The sequence below is a fragment of the Symphodus melops genome, assembly GCF_947650265.1.
Source record: "Symphodus melops genome assembly, chromosome: 6".
NCBI lineage: Eukaryota > Metazoa > Chordata > Actinopteri > Labriformes > Labridae > Symphodus > Symphodus melops.
Window position 1 is genome coordinate 2,907,014 of NC_136696.1, and position 19,230 is coordinate 2,926,243.

The 19,230-nt window shown below is 43.6% G+C and overlaps 2 protein-coding genes across 9 annotated transcripts in view; both read right to left on the reverse strand.

Moving 5' to 3' along the window:
• LOC306825324 (UPF0606 protein KIAA1549-like) overlaps positions 1-10,080 on the reverse strand; it is a 44,061-nt gene extending 33,981 nt beyond the window's left edge. For all 3 annotated transcript variants that reach the window (XM_079345995.1, XM_079345996.1, XM_079345994.1), the window contains exons 1-2: positions 9,859-10,080; positions 8,829-9,099 (exon numbers count right to left, since the gene is read on the reverse strand). In XM_079345995.1, coding sequence (XP_079202121.1) covers positions 8,829-8,961 — 133 coding nt within the window. In that variant the 5' untranslated portion in view covers positions 8,962-9,099; positions 9,859-10,080. The remainder of the gene's footprint in view (positions 1-8,828; positions 9,100-9,858) is intronic.
• Positions 10,081-12,328: 2,248 nt separating this feature from the next.
• Positions 12,329-19,230, reverse strand: part of hipk2 (homeodomain interacting protein kinase 2) — a 72,291-nt gene continuing 65,389 nt past the window's right edge. For 3 of the 6 annotated variants that reach the window (XM_079346013.1, XM_079346009.1, XM_079346008.1), the window contains exons 13-15: positions 18,971-19,215; positions 18,728-18,885; positions 12,329-18,630 (exon numbers count right to left, since the gene is read on the reverse strand). In XM_079346013.1, coding sequence (XP_079202139.1) covers positions 18,166-18,630; positions 18,728-18,885; positions 18,971-19,215 — 868 coding nt within the window. In that variant the 3' untranslated portion in view covers positions 12,329-18,165. The remainder of the gene's footprint in view (positions 18,631-18,727; positions 18,886-18,970; positions 19,216-19,230) is intronic. The other 3 variants (XM_079346012.1, XM_079346011.1, XM_079346010.1) reach the window with 3 other exon arrangements.

Consider the following 19,230-nt stretch of genomic DNA (forward strand, 5'->3'; position numbering starts at 1 on the left):
AAGCCTGGGCCCGACCGATGAGGGAGGGAAAGAAATCCATTACCAATACATCTGCCCATATCTTTATAAGCCTTGATCTAAAGACATTGACATGCACTTTGTCTATCAAACGCAGTCATCAAAGATTTCCAATGAAGACAGGATGATCACTCTGCTGGAAAGTAAGAGTCACCCCATGACATCACGGTTTGTTTTAATCCACACAGCGCTGGAAGAGGACTGCTACTGTATAAATGATCTTTAACTGGTGAATAAATGGAGTCATATCAGCAGAGCATGTCTGTGATAAAACTAGCCAATACTGTAGTCACTTTTATAAGATATAAGAGCGATTCGTCCCTCCTTCTGCTCTCCTTTAAACCATCCGCTCGTTGAATAAAGTGAAAAGAGAAGAGATTAAATCTTCCCACAGAATCAGAGAGCGATCCGAGGGCGAGTGAGGGTTCACAGAAGAACAGCCGGCAGCGTTTCCACACGAAGAAGAGCAAAACAAATGTGTTTGTGTTCTTCCTGTCTGCCAGGTGAAAAGGGGAGTACACTGGTGTTTTTAAGAGCAAGCAAGAACACATGAAGAGAGACAGGAGGAAAGACCCGAGGTCGGACCCTGAACATCTGAGCGTTTCTGAAACCTGGATTTACTGGATGAGGTCGGTTTGCAGCAGACCAACATTCAGACGTGCCTGTGTGCAAGCTTCGATACCAATTACAGTAAAGTCCTTTAATGATATCATTTCCTACGTTTGCCAGACTCCTTATTGCAAAAAAAAAAAAGATTTAATGGTTGTGTAATTTGGGGGAAAAAAACGGGAGAGGGAGAAGAAAGGGTCTTTGGTATTAAGGCCAGCTAAGTCGGAGCCCACACATGGTTCTGTTTTCAGCTGAGCCCCTTGCGTGACTGACTCCTTTAGGTTGGCAGGAGCCGCGTACGCCGAGCGCAGTTGAACAATCAAGACACGGCCGTGTTGACGTACGGTTTATCGGCGGAGCTTTTAAGATGGGAAAGATCCCATTGTTTTTATCAGGAGTTCAATTAGAGCTAAGCTCAGACCCCCAACAGAAATAAACAGTTTGACTTCATGAGGGGGCATTCGTTTAAAACAACAACCGTGCATTAACTGGTGCTTCATCAGACAGTAAATCAGATCTAAATCAAAAAAGCAAACGTTAAAATCAGAATCTCCATTTGATCGCTCATTCAAACCTTCCACGTTTTGAAGTTGGAGAAGTTCCCAGCATCCTCTGCAAATTAATTCAGGGGTCTGATTGGTCCATTATGGAGTCTGAGAATGGACCCGACTGAGGTCATGCCTGCACTTCATCAAATATTTATGTGACCCTTGTTTTGTTTTCCTGAGTGAATACTTTTCAAGATAAAAAGACCGGGGAGTGCAAAAAGAGTGGGAGCAGGATGGAGGGGGGGTAAAAAGAGTTTGAAGGAGAGGGAGGAAGAGACGGGGGAGGAAGAGACGGGGGAGGACGACTTTTATGGAGTCTTCAGGGATTCTTAGCGAGTCAGACTTCAGTACAACAGATTTAAAGACTTGTTTATAAAAGCTCACAAAAGAAACCTCAAACCAGGAGTCCGTCCTCCGTCAGCTCATGGTGGCATCAGACCAGCTTCAAAAAGTGGATTATGATGGTGCAATGCCAACGTGTGACTCTGCAGGAAAAGCCTGCTTCTGCTATGCACACAGAGACACACACACTTTCTCTCTCTCTCTTACACACACACACACACACAGCGTGCACTCTGACTCTTTTCTGCAGGTCCTGGTTTCCTTTGAAAGACAGGAAGGCAAAGACTTGTAACCAGAGAGGCCCAGAGGAGCGTGTCACTCAGCACCCTGCTCTCCTCCGCTCTCAGGCTTTAGGTCCTGGGAGAACAAACAGCGCTGCGTTAGGTGGCGCTCTGCTTGAGAGAGAGAGTATGGGAGCAGGAAACAGAGCAGTGGTAAACACTGACTGTAATGCCTGTGAGTAGTCGCTACAATGTAAAAGATCCAAAAACAAAGATTTAGCCTGAAGAAGCCTGGAAGAGGCCGAGCGGCACCATCTGCTCTGATAAATGTATAAATAATCAGCGGCAGTCCATCAGCGCGTGCAGCACAATATGGCCTCAGTGTTTCCGTCTGTCAAGATCATGAACTTTGAGTTGCACAGTTCAAGCTCCAAACACCGACTGGACGTTATAGCGAAACAAACAACAAGCTGGATCAGACACTCTGGGAGATCTTCTCGTCATAGACTGACAACCACTGCAGGCCCGGGTACAAGAGTACTGTTTCTCATCAGATCACAGTCAGAGACGTCACTGTGTGCTTATTTTTAAACCAGCGACACAGACACAATAATGTTTACAAGGTTATTCTGCTTTTAGTGAGTCTCCGGAAAACAAAAACAAGTCTGAGCCTTTACAAAAAAAAGCTTGACAAATTTCATTATTTCTATAATCATTGTTTGCTTTAAGTAGATGTAAAACAGTACATATTATAAAGATGTATTTTGGGCCTGTTTTAGATCAGGAGAGAGAGAGAGAGAGAGAGAGAGAGAGAGCGAGAGAGAGAAAGAGAGAGAGAGAGTTGGGGATGGCATACAAGCAGCCACGGAAAGCAGCCACAGGTGGTTTTGAACCCAGACGGCCTGCTTGGAGGACCAACACCTCTGTACGGGGGGGCACAACCTAACTGCTAGGCCATCAGTGCCCTGCTTTTCAAAAACTAGCATGATTTTGAAAGTAGCATTCCCTCAGTGCTCCTTCTACACCCCCTCCCCTCTGTGCCCCCCCAAAGCCACGCCCCCTCACTTACATGCACGAGCCCTGTTGGTCCAGTCCTGCTCACAACATCCATCGACAAACTCGCAGTTTAAACCCCGTCATCGGTGGCGTGCTTCGAGTGTGGGCTCGATCACACAAGAGGTGGAGAACGAGCAGAGAGACAGGGAGGCGTGTGATTGGTTCGTCAGATTGGTACCTCGTGGCAGACGATTGGTCGAAGTTTACAGACTTTCAAACTGCTACAGATGACAGATTTTCTTTGTTCCTTTTTCAGAGAACAGGAGTTATTAACGTCTGTCAGGACCTGAAGACAATTTCAACCAAAATCTCAAAAAGTGGATTTGAAACAAAATTTAAAATGAAAAGTATAATAAATATGATTATTTTTTTCTCTTAAAGGATAATGAGGGGAAAAATAGCTATACAAGTTAAAATGATACATTATCTAAATATAAATGATTATACATTAGTGAAAATGTCAAACAAATGTAAACGTGGTAGCTTGTTCATACAGTGTTTTTAGAGTGCTTTCACATGCCTGGTGTTGACATGAAAAGGCAGCAGGGTGTAATCAGGAGAATTCACGGTGAGCGAACATTGATGGGGACGTGGTGACATTTCATCGTTCACAGACTGTGTGATCTCCACTCACATTATGAAACTGCTGCATGATGTTTCCTGTTCCCCAGGATGTTCTTCTCCACTCTTTTGTTGACATTCAGAGTTGAACTACAGGCAGTGATTTAAGGGCGAATAATCTCATTGTGTTGGCCTCTTCGTCTGTCACTCGTTCACCGTACGTCACATCTTGCCTGCGGAGACATCTCACCCCCCCCCCCCCCCCCCCCCCCCGCCTGACCAGGACGCTCTCTGGCTGTGAGCTGCATGTGTGAACAAGCAGAGAAGAAGAACTGAATGGAAAGTCCTCCACCGTCTGAGGTTCCCTCCTACTTCTGTGGTCAACATCCGTCTATGCGTAGCTGGTCATTTAAATAGTGCGATGGCAGAGAGAAATGTTCCCATCACGTTTGGACGAAAGGAACGAAATCAAGGTGGAAATCATCTGTTATTAGAAAAACACATGTAGAAAAAGTAAAGTTACCAGGCGTGCTGATGGCCAATCAGCTGTGAGGTCACATCCCATCCTCAAAGGGGATAATAATAATAATAATGATGTATGATAATTATGCACTTTATTTAAAGGTGTCTTTCAAAACTCTCAAGGTCACCTTACAAAGCAAAGATAAATGGCCTGTGGCTCCTTTCCTGCCCATCACTCCTCTCTCTCTCTCTCTCTCTCTCTCTCTCTCTCTCACATTCAATAAAAACCTCAAATATATCCAAATATGTATCGAGAAGAATAAATATCTAAAAAACAAAGAAAAATGAGGTGAGCCCATAAGTGGACACTGATTGGTTGTTTGTTTTATGATTTCACACGGTTGTTGTTCCACACAGTATCCAGGTTCATGTTTGGACACTTGTAGGATGCTGAGACTGCAGTGGAAAATTGCCCTCCGCAGGGTACACAAAATCACTAACAGATGTACACACACACACACACACACACACACACACACACACACTGGCCCCCACTAAGGTACGCTCACATCACAACCCACCAGTTTAACACAGGTAATAACGCACGACTGGAAAGCATTACGTGTGCGAGACTGTAGTCCTGCTGAAATGAGAACTTTGACATGTGATGGCGTGTGCTCGGAAAACATCCATCTTTGTCCTCAATGTGTCCGTCTGCGTTCACTGACCCGTCCGTGACCAGCACGGCGGCGGTCCCTGCTCTCCACGCGCTCAGATGATACTGGGATCGCCTCTTCTCTCCCATAGATCTTTCTGGTCAAAGTGGAGGCCCGCCGGGAGCAGAGGTACCCACTGTTTGGCTTTTCATAGGTTCTTCCCATTGATCTGCAACTGGCTCCCAGCTCTAATGAATAATGAATAGCCATATTGTCATCCTGCACAGATCACATTTCACATGGCAACCGAGCGCTCTGGTAATTAGCCAGGACTTTGCTGGCTCGCTGCTCCATCTCTGTCCTGAACTTTGCCAACCCCTGCAGTGCAGAGGGAAAGTGAAGCTGGCAGACTTTGTTTACAGGAATATCACTTATAAAGCTTCCAATCACGTACAATATATGTGTGAAGATCATTTATGTGACATCTTGGGGATGTGGGTGGGGTCGTTTATTTCTGCAGAAATTCTGCAGAAGAAGGAAAAAAGAGAAGCAGAGACGGTAAAAAAAAAAAGAAAAGAGGAAAATGACTGAAAGATGTTGCGTCTGGAGAAACAATTAAACATCCTGCTCTGTTTGACCTAGAAACTATAAAGGGTTCTTTTTGGAGTCAGCGACAGGAACGCCATGTGACTGGTGATGTCACCGCTGAAACAGAGCGTGGAAACACCGTTTTAAAGCCTTTGAATGAAGAGAGTGAGCCGGAGAAGGCCTCCGACACAATAAGCAGGAATACTCGGACAGACGCCCACTTCTGGGGTCGCTAATGTAAACCTGATGTTTCCAGTTTTGTGGGTATTTGGCCTTGATGACTAATCAGAGCTTGAGCAATGATGTACGAGTCACCGGGATCTCTAAAACCAGAGGTTCTCAACTGGTGGGTCGGGACCCAAAAGTGAGTCGCAGAGACGTTTTCAGTGGGTCGTGACTCTGGAAAAAAACAGATGAGTCAGTGGAGCGTTTGTTTCTTCTTACGTCACGTGTTTGTGTCTGCAAATTTGCTTCCTTTCCGATGCATTTGTCTGTGTTTGACAGTGGCTGGGACGTCTAACACGTATCACTCATGGACTGTAAATATGAAAGTGTCCCTCCGTATCACTGTCCCTCACTCACTCTTTATTTTTGGTGTTTTAGTTTGGTACGTTTGTTTGAGGACGGGTCAACGTGTTGTAAATTTCTCTCTGCACTTGTTGTGTTTCACGTCTTGTAAACTTTGTAAAAGCATTTCGGTTTTTTTAATTTTGTTTTCAAAAATTTTCAAATATTTTTCAACATTTTCATTTCGTTGCTGCACATGAAGGAGAATCCGAGCAGTTGGGGGTTCGATGCCGTGCTCAAGGGCACCTCTGGAGTGCTCAGGACCTGACCTGGCTCCTCTCCAGCTACCAGGCTTCCTCCGCTCCGGGAGGTGAACCGACAACCCTCCGATTCCCAAGCCCAGGTCCCTAAAATGAGCTGCTGCCGCACCAGTTAATCAGAGCGGGTGATAATCCCTACTCAGGACAGAGTTCAAGGTTATCTCTCCGGCCTTAGAGATATCTATAGGCTACTGATCGACATGATGTCTGTAGTCAAACAGCTGTATTCTGTGACAGGCAGTAAGCTATGAAGATCCTGTATATGTGCTGTTATAAGACTTTACAAACAATCTAAAACGAGTGTTTTTATTTTCTGTTTCGAATGAAGCCCATCCCTAACCCCCTTCCTCTTCTAAGACTGGCTCCAAAAAAAAAGCGGCTAAATCAGGTCAGCATGAAGTAGTGTGAAATCTGTCCAAAACATGGTGGATAAATTAACTCTCATGTGATGCAAGGTTTGAAATGTGGACAACAGCTCCTCAAAGAGCAGCATTCAGCTCAGTGTGATCATCGAAACCAGCCCGACACAGCCCGCGTGCACATTTAGGATTCCTGTTAAAACACAGAAGATGACGAGGTCCAACTCTCCGTTTTAGCTCTTTTTCTTACAACTCATTGAGCCAGAAAATAAATATGTACACAGCCTGTGACACCAGCCCACAAAAAGAAGTTCCCGCAGCTCGTGAAAATTCAACCTAATAAACAGAACGCTATCATGAAACTGTCACGAACATTAAGACAAAACCTGAGAGACAAAGGAAAACACAATCATGAGAAAATGCTAAATGGCTCGAGCATAAACATACAAACTCTGCCGGGATATGTCTTTTTTTTTTTTTTTTTACGACATCACAAAAGTAGAGTCAGGACAAATGTCAGATGCTGCTTGTAAACACAACAACAATCAAACTCGACAGTGTATGTGTGTGTGTGTGTGTGTGTGTGCGTCCTAAGTAAGCCTTAGGACAGTCGCCGCTTTCTCTTTTTCTAATTCCTGTAAATGTGTTCAACTGTGTCCAGTGTGTGTGCTGTAACAGTAGAGACGCCTCACTTCATGGATAACCCAGATTAGAGTCAGAGAGAGTTTTGTTATGTCACAAATATCCAAGGTCACACGTCTGCTCTGACACTGTCCCATCAGAAACAAGATAAACCGAGCTCAAACAAAGAAACAAAGCTGCACTGCTACAAGCACAGGATGACAAAGTTGATGGAGAAGAGTTGACAACAAACGGCGGCCTGAAGGTTAGCCCGGCAGAATGTGGCTGTGAGCTCGCTGGTTAAGTTCGCCTTGAGCAAGGAACATAATAAACCCTGAGTGCTCCGGTGCAGCTGCTGCTCGCCCACAAACAAGACGATGTTTGTGCTTAGTCAACGTCTTCTGCCTTTCAATGTGGGTCACTGTGCCAAGAGCTGCTGAAGACGTGCGCTTCCCCTCAAAAAAACCTCGTCCAAGTTCTTCAACCTTTTTGTCATTTTAAAAGCATAATTTCATTGTCTGAAGGTAGAACGAGTAAGTCTAAATTCTCTCTCATCCAATCTTTGGTGCAGGAATGAACGATGCAGAGAAAGTGAGGAATCTTGATTTCATCTTCTGGTGTGTACTTCCTCAGAGGCCCTCGCACACACTAAACAACTGATGTCTACTTTAAATTTGGTGGACTAAATGTGATAAACTGGTAAGTTGCATTTAATTTAGAGGCCTGCTACAGCTACAGCTTTAGCTTTTGTACTCAACACCACAAAGTGCATTTTCCTGAGGTTCCTGAAACTCAATGAAACACAATTTAAAACACTTATTTGCCTCTAGTCTATAAAGCCCCCTAATGATGAGAAAAGTCTATTTTTTTTGTTGCTCAAACAGGCCGTTTGGAAATTTTTCCCTTCATGACATCACAAAGGGCGGTAGCCCCTCCCCCGGGTGGGTGACACTCCCACAGCTAGGTGTTTGTTCTGCCCTCTGAGTCTGCCTTCTCACCGTAAACAATAGGACATGGAGCCAGAAAGCAGCGAGTACACCCGAGCCCTTCCAGAGAGGGGGCGTGGTCAGACACAGCTCATTTACATATTTAAAGCTACAGACACAGAAACAGCCTGTTCAGCCAAATACAGGGTCAGAGTGGATTTACAACAACACACTTCACACACATGTTTAAAGGAGCTCTGTGACTTATTTACACGGGTTGAAAATGAGGAGAATGAGACCTTTAAATGAAAGCTCTTCCCTCTTTGACTTCTAGTGTTTCACATTGTAAGTGTTTTACTTGATTTCTATTGTTCTATTGTGTTAGTGGCTGATGATTTGGTTTTTTTTAAATGTGTTTGTAATGTCGTCTGCATTGGAAATGAGGGAAACCTCAACGTCCTTTTGAGAATTATTGAAGGTTTAAAAATGAAAAGAAAAATATGATTACATAGAGAACAATGATTACAAACTACTCTGTTCTGAATCTGTTATGAGTTTCTGTGCTCTATTACTGGATTGTTTTCTTTTTATTTGTAATAATTTTGTTGTAATAATGTTATTTAGTCATGCATTTTCCTGTAGTAAGTTTACTGTCAACATTATTAAAATTAATGGCATGTCCTCCCTGAGTTTATAAGATTTGAATAAAGCGTGAATAAAAAAATATAAAAGGTGATATTTAACATGATAGTGCTGCACAATAAGACAGTAAGAGTCACTCTCTTCACCATGTAAAGCATCCTGGGGTCAGTTCAGATGTGCTTTATGAATGTAATTTATTTTTAATATTATAGCTGGTCTATACAGTTTGACTTCTTACACTAAAAAACTAAAATTAATTCAACCTTTGGTCCTTAATTATTCTTTGTTTTCATTAATAATAAATCACCCATTTGCTGTCTATGCCTCGTCACAATGTCGTAAAAGATACGGATCACGTGACGAACGGTAAAAGTTGTGAGGTGTTGTCTTACCTGCAACAGGTGAGTCAGCTGTGATCACTGATACTAACACCGTAATCCCCAGAAACACTGCATGCTGACTGTGTGCATGCCCGAGTGCCTGGAGCATCACCACCAAACCCGCACAGGAGACTAAACCTGCCATGGTGCGGCGCGGGGCGAGGTCACGGCATGTCACCCGGATGTGAAGAGAAGAGTCAAGTCTTTGGGTTGTTCCAGGCTGCGTGCTCCTTCAATTCACGAGTCCTTGGTCCATAAACTGGGACTGGAGAGTGAAGGATGACTGTTGAAAATAAAAAAGAGAAAAGCATGACATTAAAAAAAAAAACTCATCAAACTGTGCTGAGTCTATGTGAACATGAAACAGCCACTGCTCACCCTGTAACAAGTCTAAGAAGGAGAGCCAAGAACAATAAACCTGACAATTAACAACTATTAGGAGGCAGGCCTGTTCGTAAAAAGGTTTTATCTTTACACTTTGGTTGAACCTGAAGTCAAAATACTTTAAAATATGGATGTTTAAATGTGCCCACTCTTCCTGCTTTTACCTCAGACTCAGACTAAATCTGTAGCCAAGGATGCCAAACAAAAAGAACAAGCCTTTTATGATAAACATCTACATTTGGCACGTGCACATTTAAGGTTTTGGATGTACAGAAACCTCACGTTTATGCACGTTTATAAGGGATTATAACACACATGATTGAATCCAAACAACCTGAAGTAAAGAACGGTGCACATTGAGGCAGCACACAGACTCCATGTGTGGCTCCCTCTCTCATCATGACACAGCGCACTCTCTTGTCCTACCTCCCGTCCCGTTACTTGCAAGTTTTACGGTCATGTGGCTTTCCATACAGCTTCACAAAGCAGGTTCCATCCCTCATGTAGGAGTCACAGCACAGTGTTCAAACCGGGCTACTTTATACACTCAGTAATTTAACAGAAAGCTTAGCATTGAGTGCAAAGATAACACGCTATTTTCCCCCTTTTTCCCCTCAGCCATTCCAGTAAGCCTGCTCATAGCTGCGCATTCACTTACCCCACAAAACAGAGAGCTCCAACTCTGTCAATCCCTTTGTCTGAAAAATGTCCTTCGCTTCCTTAAAATGCCGTTTTAAAGCTCCTTCATGGACCTCCAGGTGACCACCTGCCTGTCCGGGAACTTCTCTGTCCGTAACACGTCCTGCGCGCGAGCGGCTCGCTGCCTTTCATCTGACACTCTTCTGGTTACACTGTTACCTTCTCTCGTCCTGAGGATTGGGTTAGTCCCGCCCCCTGGCTGATCTGATTAGCTTCTAATTTATCAAATGCCGCTCCGATTGGCTGCAGCTCTTTTCTGTCCAAGTAGGGGGGTTTAAAAATTAGGTTGATCTTCCTCGACTGGCGTCTGCGGCTTCCACGGCAACGTCGCCTCATACGATGATGCACTTTGAAAGGTAGAGACATTATGGATGGACATATCACAGCCAGCCTCTTATCGGCTCGGAGCCTACTTTCTCTACCTGTAACCTTGAGAGAGTACCTATTTATCAGACTGGCGCCGTTTATTTCTGCAAAAATCTGCCTTTTGTTGTTTTAGTTAGCTGCCCTTTTCTTTTTCTTTTTTTTGCAAAACATGATCATTGATTATCTATTGAAATCACATCTAACCAGACAAATCAGTGAATCACAGCTGACTGTGTTTTGCTCTAACATGTAAAAAAGGAGGTATGACTGGGACTGTCTCACAGATGTAAAATGAAATGTGCTTCACAAGCTTTCGCTGTTGAAATAAAGAAATGATGGACATTACCTAATCGCTTCAGTGTCAGTGAACATGAGTCAACATTTTGGTGCACATCGCCCCCTAGTGGCTGTGCAGGTTAACTAGTTCAATTTTACTTCCATAGATATTTATTAATCAATTTCTGCACATTTACCTGCGCTTGTCTTTCTGACTGCACTTGTCCTCTCACCCAATAAAGACACAAAAAGCCTAAATTAAACTTTTCTAAGTCTTATGTCCCTTTTTTGTAATTAATTAATAATTTCAGCTTAAAACATCTTCTAGAGTTTCAGAATGTGGTTTAATTCTAACAAGTACAATTAAGTAACTTCTATACTCAGCACAGTTTGGTGTCTGAACCACTGAAAGTAAATATTGTTCTTTTTACTCAGCTGCATGTTTGGCAGCAGCTACATGCATCAGATTTTATTTCTATGTACATTTTTATTCACTGGTTTCTTTTAAGAGTATTGCATTTAACTATTTCTAAACTTGTTTTCATTCCATTGACTTGTTGATTTCCTTCACAGTAAAAATTAAATGTAAATTTGGATCTGTTTACATTCATATTTTATGGAGTTAGATCAGTCTCAACTCCATCGTGTGTGTGTGTGTGTGTGTGTGTGTGTGTGTGTGTGTGTGTGTATCTCTTTTTACACCTGTGGTGACACCAGAGCAAAACTACTCCTGATAAAAAACGAACATTAGATTCAGATAAACCAACATGGATAATCCTCGTGTTGGGTCGGGAGCACACAGAGTTGCAAAATGCCGAGCAAAAAAGTGTCAGAGACTCAAACAGTAAACACAGGCGTAAAAAAACAAAACAGAAAGACAATGGAGGGAAAGGGTGAGCCAATATTCCTCCATGAATGTGTTGATGTGTGTATTCATGTTGTAGCGCTGAGGTCATGGAGTGAGAGGCTGGAGTCGGAGATTTAAAGGGGACGTATTATCCCTCTTTCCAAAAAGTCCCCTCTGTGCTCTAAATGAAACATCAGTGTTTCTGAGCTTTGGTTCAAATATAACATGAATCAAGCAGCAGAGGAGGTTTGAGACCCTGTAGAAACCAGCTCTCACAGAACGCTCTGTTTGGTGTGTGTGTCTCTTTAAATGCAAAGAGCCCTGAGGTGGGTCCTCCCTCCCTCTTTGCACCAGTTTAGCACCCAAAGTTCTTGTTGACACTTATATCCCAATTCATTAGTTTCATGTTGCTGTTATAATTTTATTGCGTTGCTACTTTAGTCACCCACATATACATATTGTTCTCCTGTAAAGTGGTCTTCACTTTCAATGTGACATAGAAACACAATTAGAGTCTTCTTATTGCCTTTCAACAAAGTGTATGCTCACCAAGATCATGTAACACACACACACACACACACACACCCTGGTATTAAAGTGCTCAACAACACTTGTTTAGATGATGAAAAAACTGTTTTTAGCTATCACATTTTTTCACTCATCAAGAATCTTTGCTCATTAACAATGAAGTCGATTCTTCCCAAACCGTGCTGTTAATTACTTTATCTGTTTGGTTTCTTACTGAACGAGTAAACGTGACAAATGCACAGAGGAGGAAGAAGTAGAGGAGGAAGAGGCTGGAATGAAGAAACTGAATAAATAATAAATCCTGCTTGAACTTCCGCTGAGCTCCATTCATTTGAGTTGCATCAGTATGCTTATGGCCATGCACACACACACACACACACACACGCACATCAGAGGAAAACAGGAGACTGTGGCCGTGACTTAACAGTTTAATGTAAATCCAAGACAAAGTGTGATTACATTTCTACACATATACAATATGCATATGTGAGCATACAAATTCTCATTAATAACTCGATTCACCTCGGAGACCGAAAAAATGATCAAAAGTAACAGTGAATAACAAGCTATAACATAGTTCACCACAACGCGAGCCCCTTCTCACCCTACAGTTAGTAAAGAGGAACAATTAAAATAACTCTATTCTTCTATTTGACCAAGCTGCTCGTCTGTTCAAATCCCCCCCCCCCCCTTTTAAATGTACAATGCTATCATTCCAATTTTTTTTCAAAGCCTAAATATAAATCCACTCCATTTTTCTACAACGAAAATGATTAAGAGAAGCACACGACATCGTAATGGTAACACAAAGCGCTTAGTAGCAAGTACTCATCTCGTTAGGAGGTTTAATTAATCCTTCTTCTTCTTCTTCTTGTCGTTATTATATTTATTTAAAACATTCTATAAAGCCAGTAAAATATCCATTCTCATAACATACTTAATAATATTAGGCTAAGGAACGGGGCATACATAGGACGCTACGTCAACAGATTGAAATAATGAGACATCACACCCCAGTAAAGAAAAGTAAATAAGAAAAGACAACGAACGGAGAAGCATACTAGGAAAAAGACTGCAGCACACATCAGCTTCATCGGCAAAAGAATGAGATTTTACACTGTCGAGAAAGCATACAGCGATGGACACGACACGGGGGTCAGGGTTTGATGCTCTCTCGGGTCTTCAGAGCATGCTCAACCACGTGCATGGATGTGTTTGTGCGAGTAGCTCTCTATTTACTCGTGATCTACTTGAAGTATTTGAGAAGGGATTGTGACTTAAACGTGACCTCGAAGGTTTCTGCAGTGTCAATCTGTCTCTGATTGCAGCTTTGGTCTACTTCTTCTTCTACGCTCACTGACACCGCGAGAACAATGACCAATGTCAGCCAGACGTCGCTCCCAAAGTGAGCTTCATTTCTCAGTTCTGGAAAAGCACAACCTAAGAGCAATTTTGGGGGTTTAAGGCAGTAGACATATTTCCAATATCCACGCCTGGTTTTCAAATTAGAATAAATAAAAGACTGTGTTTGGATTTGAATCCGTTTTTTTTTTTTTTTAATTCATACTAATCATCTGATGCTCGCGACAAATGAAGGCATCAAACCTTGACCTCCTCACCCTGAAGTCCCTCAAAGGAAAAGCCAGCAAAAAAAATAAAATAAAAATGTTACATTAAAATAAACACACCATGCACTCTCATCCGAAAGGGCTTTAAGAATGCTTGTGTAGCAAGATTATGGATTTCCTGGTGACAGCGAGTACGTCAGCTCATGATTAATCCACCTAATACCTGTCCCTATTGTACTTTGGGAAGTGGCTGCGACTTCATCCAAGGATTCTGAACAGTAAGAGTGTGCAGGTTGGCGTCTGCTGGCGTCTTGCGGAGCTGTCTCAAGAAGAAGAATGCAGCACAGTGTCCCCTCATGCTCTCAGGAATGTTTCTCAGGGTTTTGCATGCAGCGTTTTTTTTCTGCAAACACCGGAAGTTTGAGTGTACGTTATGGGTAAACACCGGGCAGAGCTACCGCCTAATCTACTCATGTCTAATTCAAAAAGTCACCATTTAATTTGGAGGTACTGGTGGTTATTTGGAAGGCAGTACTCTAACAGTGAAGTCGCCAGCTGGGAAGGCTATGCTCATTTCAACAACACAAAACATTTTGACACTCTACTTTAAGCACGTTTTGGTAATTGTAAGGTCACTCGATCTACGTTACGCTCACATGATTTCGCAATCTTAAAAAACACAAAAAAAAAAAACATTGGTTATGTGAAACAGAGTAAGAGACAAAAGGTATCATACACATCAAGTCATTTTCCACAACGTTGCACACACAAGGCTTCTCTTAATTAGGTGTTGGATTTGCGAAAATAGTAATCATTTGATATCCCAATATAAAGTGGGGGGGGAAAGTGGTAATTTTTACATTATGCCTCTCATATTGGGATGTTGCTGGAGATCGGATGTATAATTATTGCATCATGCATGGCCACAAATGGTGTAGAAATGAAACGGTCACCCACTGAGAAAGATCTAAAGCCATTTCAGATGTAGCAGGTCACATATTACATTCACTTTGTGCAGGTGACCTTATTTTAAAGGTATAGTTGGTACATTTTTGATTAATAGTTTTCACAGATCATTGTATTCAATGGCACGCTAATGTAAAACAAGGTTTTTTTTTCTTCGTTTTTTTTTTTACAAACTCTTTTTCTTACAACACCGATAAAGCTACAACATCAACAAGGTAAAAAAAAAAAAAAAAGAGAAAGAAAACAAACCGACTTTGTAATTTGGAGAGAGGTTAGAGAATTGCTGATCATTCAGTGTCGACAGGGGCCGAGAGTGTGTGAGGAGAAATGAACAGAAAGAAAAAAAAAAGCTTAAACACAGACTGCAGCTCCGTCCAAACAAACACAAAATAATATCTGTGCAGAATGCATTAAGCACGTTAAATCCTCCTGGTGTATTTGCACATCGTTCGCACACATGCATTCGATTTGTGTGTTTCAGAAAATGTCCTCAAAAAAGAAAAAGCACTTTCAACGACGACACCAGTTATTGCCTGTCTGCTCTGTAGCAACGCTGTGGTGGATTGCTTGCACTGTGCTGTGCTGTACACGGTCAATCTGTTGAATTCTTTGGTGGGAAGGAGCGAAAAAAGAGTCCTAGAGTTATGGCGTCCCAAAGTGTTGACCAGGACAGCAGAGTAGCGTGGGCAACACCTAATTCCCTCCAACAGTGGAATGTTTCAGTAGTCTGTCTCATAAAACAGAAGACCCAAAAGATTTCAATGGAAAATCATCTCCCTTATGCCTGTGTGCTTAGACCCCGATAGAGGCCCAGAGGAAAACAAGAAGATACAATAAAATAACAAATACAAAAACAGAACAGAGGCGGATGATGTAACCAGCAACGTACTATGCAATCACATCTTTTACTGCGTCCGAGGCTTGCATGCTGGACCTGAAGGGGGGTGGAGAGTCTTTTTTGGGAAACAAGTACCAGGATGACAAACCTTTCTGGGGCCCTAAAAAAAAAAAAAAAGAAGAGACGATTGGATTTCAAACCCAGGTGAGGCCTCCTAAAGGCGGAGCTTCTTTCTATAATACGGGCCCCGTGGATTACCACCAGACTTTACTCTTACACAGGTGCACCCACCTCCAAGGAATACTTAACATCACTGTACATCAATCCCCCAGGTTACAAAAGAGAAATGAGCCTGACATGTAATAAAAACACACACAAGAATTATTGCAACAATCTCTAAAAAAGAAAACACAACTTGTACTACAGCCATGTCCAAAAAGTCCAAGATAATGTTAGGTACAAAAAAGAAAAGAAATAATCACTTCAAATGCAAGTACTCTGGCATACAGTGAAGAGAGTTGGGGGGGGGGGGGGCTTTCACTAAACCATCAGCAGTTCTGATGTGATGAGGAGATTTTTTTGAATCATTGGCTACAAAAAAAAAAAAGAAGTTTGTTAAATCAAGCAGCAAACACACAAAGCGACAGCCCTATTGGTTCTCTAAGTGTTCAGGTGTCCCGTTCAGCTGGCGTGGTGATGTCTGCTTCGAAGACAAATGGACAGTGACAACTAATCCTCCACAAGGTGCCCTTCCAGGTGTACGCTGTGGCATCTCCCTCCTGTTCTGTTCCTGCAGCTGCTACCGAAAAACCTCAACGAATAACATCCGATTACCTTTTGTCGGAGAAACAAACACAACTGCAAGAAAACGACAACAACCAAAAGGATCCATTAAGTGCGCATTCAGGTAAGGTAGTGCCCCTGCGGCGCCTACCGACCAACCGGGCTCAGTGTTACTATCAACCTGCTCAGTGCCAACTTGCTACCATTTTAGTCCCATTTAAGGTAGAGCGTGGCACCCTGCCCTCTCCACGCTCTCAACCTAAACTGACCCTACGCTTTCAACCAGACCCCTCACTCGTGCCTGCACAGTATCTCTCTCAAACAACCCTCGATACTCTGTCTCGTCTCTGCAGCGCAGGCTATCGCATAGCCTCGCAGCAATCACCCTCGTGGCATCAATCACTTTCTGTCAGGCCCTTCTCTCGGACTAGCTTTTAGCCTTAACAAAAAAAACAAAAAAACAACGTCTACTGGGTCTCAAACATTGTACTGTAACTCATCCCCTTTGCATGAAAACCAGGCTAAAAACTCTGCTCTGTGATCACGTTGCATGAATTCCCTCGAGGGATTAAAAAAAACAAAAAAGCAATAAAAGAAATTCTTCAAACTAAAGCCCCGTTTTGGGTGTCACTGTGATTGAGGTTTACAGCTACAGCGTTACTGTACATTTTCATATTTACATCAATTCAGAGCAAATGTAACAAGAATTTATCTATGACTTTGGTAAGTACCCCAGGCAAGTTATCTCATGCACGCATAATAATAATAATAAAAAAAAAAAAAACACACAACGTGATATCAACTCTGACATTAATCTTCATCACCTGTAGTTCACTGTCGTTAAGGGCAAGAAACAGCAAGGGGCGGAGCCTACACCTGGAAGAGAGCTACGACTGCCCCGACTGGGATGTCAAACCGGGGAAACACGTCTCTCTAAGTATAGCGTTCGTTTCTTGTGGCTTTCAGGATCCAAGCCGAGTAAACTGTGTCGGTATATCTGTAAGGCACTACGAGGGAACAATGTCAAAACCTAAAGACTGAAGAGAATTTTGAGGAGGTGGACTACACACGCATGGCTGACAGTAGCACACACAGACAATCACGTTGTACATGCCTATGTTATTATAACCACTTTTGTGCAATCACATTGAAAAAAAAAAAGAGGAACAAATAAATCTATTGGTATAAGGAAAAAAGTTTTCTTCTTAAACAAACGGGTGCAGACTGCTACATTCTAAGAACGGGGCCCAGCTAAGACACCTAGCTAAAACTGAAGTATTGTCAGAAAGGTGAAACATAAAGAAGAAAAAAAAAAAATCTATAAATACGCTAAAAAGTTTGTTGTCTTCTGTTGGTTATACTTCCAGAAGCCTCCTCGGCTCGGAGAAGGTGGAGCGAGGGTGGGGGGAGGGGGTGTGTGTGTGTGGGGGGGGGGGGGGGGGGGGGTGGGTGGGTGGGGGGTGGAGGAGGTTTTCCTCTCTGTTCTCCCCGCACCGCGAATGATTTGGAAATATTAAGACAGTTCAAGGCCATCAATATTTTTTTTTCTTTGAAGAGCAGCAGGTTTCCGTATTTCACCTTCTCCCAAGTCTCTTGGGATTCTGAACTTCCAGTCAGTAACCCCTGTTCAACAGTCACGTCTTCTCCAATTTGAGAGGGGGGGAAAAGAAAATTAAAGTAAAGAAACCAGAAATCTTCCAATGTCCCAAAAGGCCTGTTTCAAACTTCCCTGGAAAACGAGCGAGACGTCAATTTCCTCATAAAGTAAAGCAAAGAAAAACATCAAAACAGAACTGGCCCTTTCCGGAACAGAATATAAAGGAAAACTAAAAAGTCCCCCTCTGAAAATCAACCCCATCGTTCCCTTCTGGATAGACTTGAATCTGTTTTTTCTTTCTCTCTCTGTCGTTATATCTTCAAGTTATACGTGACAGTTTCATGAGGATTGCATGTTCCTCTGTCTCTGTTCATGTCTGAGGTTGAGGAGAGGATGTTTAGGGTTTAGACGGGGAGCAGGGCGGGGGGTGTGTGTGTGGGGGGGGGGGGGGAGCAGCAGAGCTGGGTCGGGCTCTCCAGTGTCAGTCAGTGTCTTCTCTAGAGGTAAGGGTACTGGTTGACCTTGGTGGGGCTCAGCGGGTATCCAGTGTAGACAGTGGAGGCGGGTGAGGCGCTGATGTAGGCCTGGTGGGCAAACTGGGCCTGGTACTGGCTGTGGTGCAGGGTGGGGGAGGGCAGCACGCGGTGGCCCATGCTGACCGGGACCTGGTGGACGATGCTGGGCGGGTAGCTTCCGTGCTGAACAGCGTGGCGTGCCGAACCCTGTGACGCTACCAGGTGAGCCACAGTGCCGGTGGAGCCCAGAGCAGCGGGGGCCGTGTAGGCGTACAGGTGGGGCTGGCTGGGCAGGTGTGCGGCGGTCAGGTGCGGGTGGACGTTGCCTGTGTGGGAAGGGCTGTTGTGATGGAAGGAGTACGGGGCCTGAGCGGCGATGGTTGGGGTGATGTAGGCCTGCTGGCGCCGATGACCTCCGTTTCGCTCGGCTACCATGTGCTGCTGGGCCTGAAGGAGGAGACGAGAGAGAGACTCTGAATGTCACGTTTCCTTACGTTACATTTAACATCACACAATACGGAGGTGCATGTCTGTCTGGACACACCTGGCTGAGATTGAGAGGCTGCTGCTGGAGGGGGTGTGGCCCTGAGCGCTGTCGGTAGGACCCGCCTCCAGCCATGCCGACTGGTATGTGATTATTGCCAGACACCATTCCATTGGAGGATTTGAACTTGTAGGCTGAATTCAGATGGTTCATTGCTTCTGCACGAGAGGGGACACGTGTGATTGATTGAGAAGAAGCAGCTTCAATAATCTCAGGAAAGAAAACTCAGACAGGCCTTTTTACCTGGCATGAGCCGCTCACACTCACTGGGGACCTCGCCGTTCTGGGTTTTGAGAGGGGGGATGATGATGGTGCGGGGGTTTCCGTTGTTGTAGTTGTCCAGGATGGTGGTCTTGGTGTCGTAGCTGTTGTTGTTGGGGGGTCTGGACTCCACAGTGTACGGGCTGTTGTTGCTGGAACAGTCAGAGTCGGGTGAATCGTGGACCGTCACACAGCTAATGACATTCTTCCGCTGCTTCGTCGACGATCTGGAGCAAAGAGGA